This window comes from Vigna unguiculata, chromosome 8, assembly GCF_037176805.1.
Source record: "Vigna unguiculata cultivar grain cowpea cultivar isolate G323 ecotype 2 chromosome 8, ASM3717680v1, whole genome shotgun sequence".
In the NCBI taxonomy this organism is placed as follows: Eukaryota; Viridiplantae; Streptophyta; class Magnoliopsida; order Fabales; family Fabaceae; genus Vigna; species Vigna unguiculata.
Window position 1 is genome coordinate 5,483,472 of NC_140799.1, and position 10,337 is coordinate 5,493,808.

The 10,337-nt window shown below is 37.2% G+C and overlaps 1 protein-coding gene across 1 annotated transcript; it reads left to right on the forward strand.

Moving 5' to 3' along the window:
* The first annotated feature begins 1,380 nt into the window (after positions 1-1,380).
* Positions 1,381-3,789, forward strand: LOC114194289 (uncharacterized). Its single transcript, XM_028084415.1, has 5 exons — positions 1,381-1,813; positions 1,951-2,197; positions 2,273-2,644; positions 3,083-3,230; positions 3,625-3,789. The coding sequence occupies exons 1-5, from the start codon at positions 1,381-1,383 to the stop codon at positions 3,787-3,789; spliced, it is 1,365 nt and encodes a 454-aa protein (XP_027940216.1).
* Positions 3,790-10,337: the final 6,548 nt, after the last annotated feature.

A 10,337-nucleotide genomic window follows, 5' to 3' on the forward strand; every position in this document is an offset into this window, starting at 1 on the left:
GATTACAGAATCCGTTTCAAAAAGTTTCCAATTTTTTTTTGAAACGGATTCCAAATTCCGTTTCACATTTTTCTGAAATGGAATTCGTATTCCGTTTCACAAATTTTAAATTTTTTTCATGAAACGGAATACGTGATTCGTTTCAGAAAAATTTGAAACAGATTTCAAAAGCCGTTTCATCAAGTTTCATGTTCTTTTTTCGTAAACGGATTTTGGGATCCGTTTCATATGTTTCTGAAACGAATCAGGTATTCCGTTTTTGTAATTTTTAAATGCAGTTATTGAAATTTCTAAATAAAGGGTTCTTATGATTTATTAATCTTTTGTTTTTGTTATGAAATAGAATAATGTTGTTTATGTGTTTATGTGCGTGTTGATTGTGGATTTAGTGTGTTGGTATTGAATGTGGATTTAGTGTATAGGTGAGTGACTGCAGTGGTGTGCGTGAGTTTGTGAGTGAATGTATATTGTGTGATTGGTGACTTTTTTAATGTGAATCATGCAATCAGTTTTGAATATCACCATGCAATCAATTTTCAATTTGAGGTTTTGAATGTTAATTGACTGAAACAGTTTTAAAATTGATTAAACGTTGTCAAAATTCCTGTCTCACCTCGTATTTGTCTCAGAACTTTGGATATGTACGAGAACTTTACTTTACATATGTAATGTGTGTTGTGTAATAGGTGAGACACTCGATTGAGCTGTCGTGTTGAATTCTTTTCTTTTCTCTAATACGTGTTGCATTATTTTTTTAATTGCATTATTTTTTAATATTCTTATTTAATATTCTTATGTCTTATTATATGTATTATGTGGTTGCCCTAGATGAGTTCTTTGACGTATTAAAATATTTTTTTATTATAGCTCATTATGGAAGATCATCATTTTAGTTATTTGAGTTTCTTGGATTCTCAAGCGGATTCACAACTAAATTGTAGTCTCATGTCAGACTTTTCTGATTGTGTTCATGATATCTGCGAACAAGATTATATATCTCATTTTACAACTGATGATATCTTCCCAACACGTGAAGATTTAATTAAGTGGGTTAGAGGGGTTACTTATAATCTTGGATTTGTTGTTATTATTCTAAGATCAGATAAATATAATGGACAACCAGGAAGAAAGACCCATGTATTATTAGGTTGTGAAAGAGGTGGAAAATATAGAAAATACAAATGTGATGCAGAACCGAGTTTATCTGGGACAAGAAAATGTGATTGTCCCTTTAGATTGAGAGGGAGACCCATCTCTCAAGGGGAGGGATGAGTGTTGAACGTAAAATGTGGTTACCATAATCACGATGTCTCATCTACTCTAGTTGGTCACCCCTATGCGAGTAGGTTGAAGTCTACTGAACAGTCGTTGCTTGTTGATATGACTAAAAGTCAAGTAAAACCTGCAAATATACTTCTCACTCTCAAAGAAAAAGATGAGTGTAATGTTACAACTCTAAAGCAAGTGTATAATGCAAGATATAGGTACAAACGTTCAATAAGAGGTTCAAGAACTGAGTTACAACAGTTAATGTTGATGTTGGAACGTGATCACTACATCCATTTTAGTAGATGTCTTGATGAATCTGATGTGGTTAGCGATTTGTTTTGGACCCATCCTGATGATGTGAAGTTGTTAAATTCATTCAATATTGTGTTCTTAATGGATAATACTTACAAAACCAACAAATATTGGTTGCCATTGCTTGAGATTGTTGGTGTGACCTCAACAGGATTAACTTTCTCAGCCGCGTTTGCATTTTTATCTAGTGAAAAGCAAAATAATTTCATTTGGGCTCTTGAAAGACTAAGAGGTTTGTTTATGACGTCCGAGGGTGGTCCACAAGTCATTGTAACTGATAGGGATATGACTCTAATGAATGCTGTTGGCATTGTGTTCCTTGAGTGTTATCATCTTCTTTGTCGTTTCCATATTCAAAAAAATGTGCAGGCAAAGTGCATAATGTTAGTAAATGTGTTGATGCATGGGATGTTGTACTGCAAGCCTGGGAGAATGTCATGGACTGTGAAGATGAATTAAAGTTTAACGATTGTGTTAATCGTCTTGAGCTTGTTTGCCAGTCATGGCCTGTATTCTTTGAATATGTTAATGACTCGTGGATCATTCCTTACAAGAAATTCTTTGTGAAGGCATGGACGAACAAAGTTATACATTTTGGGAATACAACATCAAACATGTATGTTTGCATTTTGCTATTAATTAAATTTTTTTATTAATGGTTTATATGATTTCCTTGTATAAATTGTACTAGAGTTGAGTCTGCTCACTGGAGTCTGAAGAAAGTTCTTAGAAGTAGTATGGGAGACCTTTGTTCGTGTTGGGATGGAATTCACAACGTTATTATCTTGCAACATAACGAAATTAAGGCGTCTTTTGAAAGAAGTATAAATCTGATTAGTGACTCTTACAAGGCATTGAGTTATAGAAGATTAGTGGGAAGTATTTCTAGATGTGCCTTAGAACTCCTTGCTCCAGAGTTGGAAAGAGTAAAGAAGATTGGATTCGATACTAGTCATTGTGGCTGCATTCTCAGACAAACTTATGGTCTACCATGTGCGTGTGAATTAGCACGATATGATCCTGGGATGATTCCTCTCCAAGAAATTCATGTCATGTGGACTAGGTTGAGCTTCTCAAATGTGTCGTCTTCATAATTCGAAGGACAATTATCTATTCAGAGGGAGGTTGATCTACTGCTTAATCTTTTCAAAGAAGTTGATATTGCAGGAAAAGTGACCATAAAACATAAATTACTTGACATAGTTTGCCCTTCGATGACATCGATGTTACCGCCACCGAGTAAAGTTAAGACGAAAGGTGCACCTAAGAATCATAGATCAAAGAAGTCAACCAAACGTGATCCCTCATATTTTGAGCATGTGGACGCCTTCATTGAGTCATCAAGATAAGACAAATGTGTTGCAAAAACAGAAAACAAGATGAAGACCAAAGGTGTAATTCAAGAAAAAGTAATACCCATGCTAGAATAGTTCAATCATGTTTTTCATCCTTATATACTCGATGTTGTCGATGTTGTGGCGGATGGTCATTGTGGATATAGATGCATTGCTGCATTGTTGGGTATGGGTGAGGAGTCGTGGCCTCTAATCAGACATGATCTATACAAAGAACTTAGTCAATGGCGAGATGAATATGCAACATTAGTTGGAGGCTATGATCGTCTGGAAGAACTGAGAAAGTCTTTGCTAGTTCATTCACCATCAGGGATATAACTTCTACACACTAATGTTGAAACTTATGTATTGAAAGTTTTTTATGATTTTGTTTTATTATAATCTAATTAATTATATACAAGCTAATCAAGACAAGTGGATGACTATACCAGAAATGGGGTATGCGATTGCTAATAGGTATAATGTAATCCTTATGTGCTTGTCATCAGTTCAGAATTTGACGATATTCCCACTTCGTACATCCCCACCTATTTTGCAAAGTCAACATCGACTAATTTGTATCGGACATGTTTATAGTTCTCATTTTGTGTAGGTATATATGTTTATATATATATATATATATATATATATATATATATTATTCTTTTAAAGAACTTTATTTCTCTATTGACTAATTGCATATTTACAGGTTCGTCTACAAGAAGGTTGTCCATTACCGACAGTGGATATCATATCATCTAGCAATTGTTACCCAAAGGCAAAAGGGTGGGCATCATTTTATAGAGATAGGATGCAAGCATTCCTAGATTTACACGTAGTGGATCGTAGTTATGTAGATCTCATGGAAGACTGATATTTGTTAATTGTGTTAAATATTTGACTCTTGTAGTTTGTAATTATTTTACTAATATATAAAATTCTAACTCCTCTAGCCAAGGGACGAATATATTTTGGCCTTATTACTAACATTAAATAACTTAATATAAAATCCCATATATAGATGAAATATCTTAATATAAAATCCAATAAAAATGTAAATTCTAACATCAAATACAAATAAATAGTAAATCGACTATCCAGACGTAGATGGTCGTCGACCTCGAACTCTTCGTCCTCCTCTAGTCTCTTCCTCTTCAACGTCATCACGAGCCATCTGCAATAACTCATGCGTGCGATCCCAAGCAATTGTGCCCTCAGTAACGTCTCTATAATCTATCATCCGCTGGAGACCGCTTACAATGCGTTTCACGAGACCCTGTGATAATAACAAGTTAATTTCAAATATTAAAGTTACTAATAATATGAACAAATAAATTTGTAACATACCAATAAACCACTAGAAGATGATGACGGTGACGTCCTCTGAACTGTTATGTCATCTGGCAAATTTCGACGAAGTCGGGGCACAATCACAAGGCTAGGTCGGTCGGTCTCAGCTCCACGTAAAATGTATGGATGGGAGACTCTCCTAAACCACTGCAAATATCCATCTGAACATGAAAAAGGAGCTGGTGCTTGGACCACTTGATGTACAACATACTGCTCGTGCTTTTTCCACCGATCATCAATAGCCTCAAAGTCCATCATGGGAAGCGAACTTGACGGTCGTGGAATAGGCTGCATGAAGCCAAATTGTCGCAACACACGCTCCGGCAGATGACGGTGTACGAGGGTACCAAGCCTTAGGAAGCCAGAAAACATGCCATGTGTTAGAAGTGGTCGAGAAGCTCTGTGTGCTACATATGGGTTCCAAATCATCCCATCATATGTCAAGGCATCCAACTAGAGTCTAACATTAGTTATAGCGGAAATAGCGCGTCTAGTGACATAACGTATGGCACGGGGTTCGGTCTCCACATATGTATCCCGTAATTGCTTCCTTTCCAATGTAGGGAAGTGCTCGTATATCCAAGTCTGTATCAAATAACATTTCATTTAACTATTATGATATAAAACAAAAAACAAGTAAAATATTGAATAAAATGTAATATAAATGGGTACTTGTAGAAGAGGTAGATATCCAGCTAATTGCTTTGTATTTGCAAAGCTGGCATCTCCTAGCTGCTCATATAAGTAGATAAGAGCAGCAACTCCCCAAGCATATCTACGACATGTCAGGAGATCTCTAAATAGCTCGAGATAATGTGTACGAACATAGGTGGCGCTTTTATTAGCAAATATCGTGCACCCTACAAGGTGCAAAAGATATGCACGTGCAGCAAACTCCCATAGCTCGTTTTCACAACAGCTATCATACAACTCTCTCAACCAGCTAAGTCTGACTTGTGCACCCCGACTTTGATTCAGCTCCTCACAAGCCATGGCCCGATCAACACCAAGAAGTGTCATCAAAATCTCAATTGAATCTTCATATTCAAGATTTTCAGTGGAGCAAAAATTTCCAGTGATGGGAAGATGGAGGAGTGACCAGATGTCATATAAAGTGATGGTCATCTCCCCAATGGGTAGATGAAAAGTATTCATCTCGGGATGCCATCTCTCCACGAAACCCAATACTAACCCAAGATCGATATATTCATATAAAATATCGCACAGAGGCGATAATCCAGAAGCTACCACAAAGGGTAGAACAGAAGGGTGAGGACGTCCTAATTTCTTCACTTTTTTAATATGGGAGACTATTTTCACAACTCGATACTAACATAAAAGAAATAAAAAAGAATAAAAATACATAACAACAACAAAATTAAACATATATAAAAACTTCTTACTGATCTGACCATCCCATATCATGCGTGCAACATGATCCTGATACCGAGTCAATAAAGATGTATCAGACGGGCCACCTGAAAATCCTGTACCATCGTTATCAATCCCCTGCTCCTCGTCCTGAGGAACATAAGAAACCTCATTCTCAACAACATCATCCTGAACAACATTAGCCTCATGCTGACCCCTTCTACGAGCTGAAGTTGTCGGTCTCTTCCATGCAGCACCCTGTGTGAAACTCTCGGGTGCATCATGTGAACCACGTCTAGATAAATTTCCTCGTGTCCTAACCATATCTATAATTCAAAGTTTGAAACATTACAATCCAATATAAATTTCCTCGTGTCTTAGCCATTTTGTTTTTGTTTTTTATCTAATTAATTTCAATATATATATATATATATATATATTATTTTATTTTCTTATAGTTTAACACACACACACACACACACATATATATATATATATATATATGTAAGAATCCTGTCCTGGTTATCCCTTAGCCACAAGCAACAAGATATTAATCATGCCCCAAAAATTTATCTAACACATTCACATAAATCATGGTTTTAAATAGCTACATATAACGCCACTATAGCAATGTAGCGACGAGGAACAACCCTACCAGATACAGGGGTGATATGGTATTGCATGCATAACAGACCCAATAGCGTCTAATAAAGTAACCGTAACGGCCACCACAGAAAGCACTTTGTTGATTCCGAAAAATACCATAGAAAACAGACATTATTAGGACTATTTTCAAAGGGAGTTTCGAATCCCAAAATTGAAATCTGTAGATTTAATAGATAAAAATGCCTTGAGTTTAGAACATGATGAGTGATAATTCCGACCTACAATGTTTTCGACTTTTGTTGGTCATTTACTTCTAAACACTTGTTACTTTTTTTGGCTAGTTATGAATGTCGTTAAATTTGAGTATTTTTTTATTTGAGAATCCGTTTTCCACAATTCTAAAACGGATTTCACAATCCGTTTCGATTGAAAACAAAAAAAAACACCAAAACGGATTCCATGTTCCGTTTTAGCCTTCTGCGAGACGGATTCCAGAATCCGTTTTAGTGAAAAAAAAAATATGGATTGTGTGTTCCATTTCAGCCTTTTGTGAAACGGATTTCACAATCCGTTTTGGTGAAAAAAAACAAACGGATTGTGTGTTCCGTTTTAGGCTTGTGCGAAACGGATTTGGAAAGCCATTTCGGTGAAAAATTAAGACGAGATCCGTTTCTGATTTTTATGAAACGAATTTGTAGTCTATTGCACAACCATTCCTAAAATCAATTAAAATATACAAAGATGGTATAAGATTACTTAACTGGATTATATTGCTGCGCGAAAGGAGAAGATGAGAGGCTGCGAAGGTGCGCGAAAGGAGAAAAGGGGAGGCTGCAGAGAAGAAGAGTGTGTGAAGGCTACGTAAAATGGACATAACAGACGCACTCACAACACATTTCTAACCCAACCCGCAAATAACAAAACATTCCACCCCACAACACACACCAACAACAACGAAAGGGAAAACACCCATAATAGACACACCTACACCACATTTGTAACCCAAGTCGCAAACAACGAAAAATTCCACCCCACAATACACACCAAAAATAACGAAATGGAAAACACCAAACCATTGCCCACCAATTGAAATATATAGTCAGCGAGGAAATTGTTTGGTTTTTAATAAACTTAAATGTGTTAACCATTATGGGTAACAAGCCGTTGTAAGAAACTAGTCGTTGAGTGGTTAATGCACTTGGAGTTTAGGTAGTTAATGAGTTAGCCATTTATAGCCGTTTATAACCGTTGAGAGTACAATGGTTAGGAAATGTGAGTCTATAAATTGTATTATGTATTGTATGAATGAACAACAACACAAGAGGTGAATAAAGTTTTTTCACAAGATTATAGAGTTGTTTTTTATAAAGTGCTAACAAAGTGGTAGTAAGAGCCAGCTAGCTTGAGTGTCTGAGTAGAAAAAAGAGAGAGCTAGAGAGTTTGAGTGTTTGAGAAAAGAGAGCTAGAGACCTAAGTGTTTGAGAAAAAAAAAAGAGTGAGATGGTCAGTCTTACAAATAGTGTTTCCCTGCCCAAGTTGACAAAGGTTGTTAGTTATGACAATTGGAGTCTCAAAACGAAGGCCCTTCTTGGATCCCAAGAAAATTGGGAGGTGGTTGAAGATGGTTTCGATGAATTAGCCAACACTATAGGTTGGTCAAATGCCCAGTTGAAAGTGCTGAAAGACACACGTGTGAAGGACAAGGCAGCTTTGTACATCATGTACCAAGTTGTGGACGAGTCTGGCTTTGAGAAGATTGGAAGTGCTAAATCTTCAAAAGAAACGTGGTATATTTTGGAGAAGGCGTATAAGGGAGATGACCGATGAAGTAGGTGTGACTTCAAACACTTAGAGGCGAGTTAGAGAGCATGAGGATGAAAGAGACCGAAGGAGTAACCAAGTATATTACTCGAGTTGAAATCGTGGTGAACCAACTTGCTAGAAACGGAGAGACGTTACCCATTAGCCGAGTTGTGGAGAAGATCTTGAGGTCATTGACAAACGACTTCGAGAATGTGGTGTGCGTGATTGAGGAGTCAAGTTGAAGAGCTTGCAGGATCTCTTGAAGCACACGAACAACGAAAGAAGAAGAAGTGGGAGCCACTTGATCAATTACTCCAAATGAAGATGTCAATTAAAGATGAGAAAGCTCATAACACTCAAGGTAGAGGACGATATCAAGGAGGTATTAGAAGCGGTCCTGATGGTAGAAGCCGAGGACAAGAGGAAAAAGAACAATCCGGTCAACAAAATTGGCACGAAAGAGGACGAGGTCCATGGAGAGGAGGATCGAGCAACTCAAATGTTGAGTGCTTTAGGTGTGACAAATATGACCATTATGCAAAGGACTGTTACTCAGACAAATGTTTCAATTGTGGTAAGTCTGGACATTTTGCTAAAAATTGCCGATATGAAAATAGGAAAGAAGAGACGATTAACCTCACAGAAGAAGGAAAAGAAGAAGCGACATTGTTGATGATGGCGCGTAGCTCGGGGGTCGAGCATAAGCAAGTGGAGAACTTGGCAAGAAGACGAAGTAGCATGGAGAATTTAGCAAGAAGGTTGAGTATCATTGGTAACTCGACAAGATAGTCGAGTAGCATGGATAGGTCAAAAAGACAACAGAGAAGGTTGCATAGGTTGGTGAGACATGTAGATAGCCTGAACAGGGTGGTGGAGCATGTAGATACCCTGGACACCATGGTGGAACATGAGGCCAACTCGGTTAACTTGGTGGAACACCTACATAGCTCGGATAAGTTGGTGGAGCAAGTGGATTACTCAGATAGCTCGGTGGAGCACGTGAAAAGATTAAGTAGCTCATGATTTGAAGACGAAGAGCTTCTAATCCAAAGGTTAGAAATTGCAAAAAGAGACTTGCAACAGAGTATTGAAAAGGAGGTTAGAGACAATTTAATTTTACAAGCAAGCTTAGAGAGAAGGAAATAGGCTTTGCAAAAGCGGCGCTTGGAATTTGAAGAAAATGTTTCAAGTTTGCAAGAACAATTACAAGTTGAGAAGGATATGAGAGCTGCACTGGAGGTGCAAGATGAGAAGTGACAACTTGAAATGGATGAGGAGATTGAGCACAACAATACATGAGTGTGGTCTAATCTTTCAAAAGGAAGTCGGCCTATTGACAAGAACTCAGTTAACGACAAGTCGACCACAAAGACAAAGAACCCAATGAGTAACAAGTCGGCCAAAGAGAAGAACAAGTTTGCCAGTAAGAATGCAAAAATTGAGAGAGTAGAGAGCAAGTTAGCCACATGGAAAGCGAAGTACAAGTCGACCATAGATAAAGTGAAAGGGGAGTCAGTCGTGAAGAAAGCGAAGAACTTAACTATTCATGAAAGGGACAAGCACAATGTGAGAATGTGAGAAGAGTTATTGCATGTGGGCAGACGATATGAAGAATAAAGGAATGGAGATTGAGAATAAAAGAAGCATTTAAGTTTACGGGGGAATTTTGTTAGGTTTTTAATAAACTTAAATGTGTTAACCATTATGGGTAACTAGCCGTTGTAAGAAACTAGCCGTTGAGTGGTTAATGCACTAGCTATTGGAGTCTAGATAGTTAATGAGTTAGTCGTTTATAACCGTTTATAGCCGTTGAGAGTACAATGGTTAGAAAATGTGAGTCTATAAATTGTATTATGTATTGTATGAATGAACAATAACACAAGAAGTGAATAAAGATTTTTCACAAGATTATAGAGTTGTTGTCTAACAAAGTACTAACAGAAATGACCTAGCAATTTGTCAACGAAGACGAATATGACAAACGAGATGAATCATCAATGCTTGCAGGAAGTGAACGAACACCCAAATTTCCTTCAATAACATGAATGACGGAATAGAATGGAATACCCTACAATGCACCCAAAAAAACATGAACCAGAAAGGTGGCAATATCCTACAAAATCTCAACAAAGCCAAAGGACTAAAGGCAGGAACAAAAAATGAGTTCTTTGTTTGTCGAGCTCTACCACATGCCCTGCTTTTGTATTCGCAAAAATGAGTTCTCTCTGCTGCTGCTGGTTTCAACTATTAGGTTTCATATTCACAGAACCAAATACTTTGCCTCCTTTCCTT

Bases quoted from the DNA above. Each gene is read 5' to 3' on its own strand.
- LOC114194289 (XM_028084415.1), top strand. From the start codon at position 1,381: ATGACTAAAAGTCAAGTAAAACCTGCAAATATACTTCTCACTCTCAAA. The intron at 2,645-3,082 runs GTTGAGCTTCTC...TTGTGGATATAG, and splicing joins ATTCATGTCATGTGGACTAG to ATGCATTGCTGCATTGTTGG. The intron at 3,231-3,624 runs GTTCATTCACCA...GCATATTTACAG, and splicing joins AACTGAGAAAGTCTTTGCTA to GTTCGTCTACAAGAAGGTTG.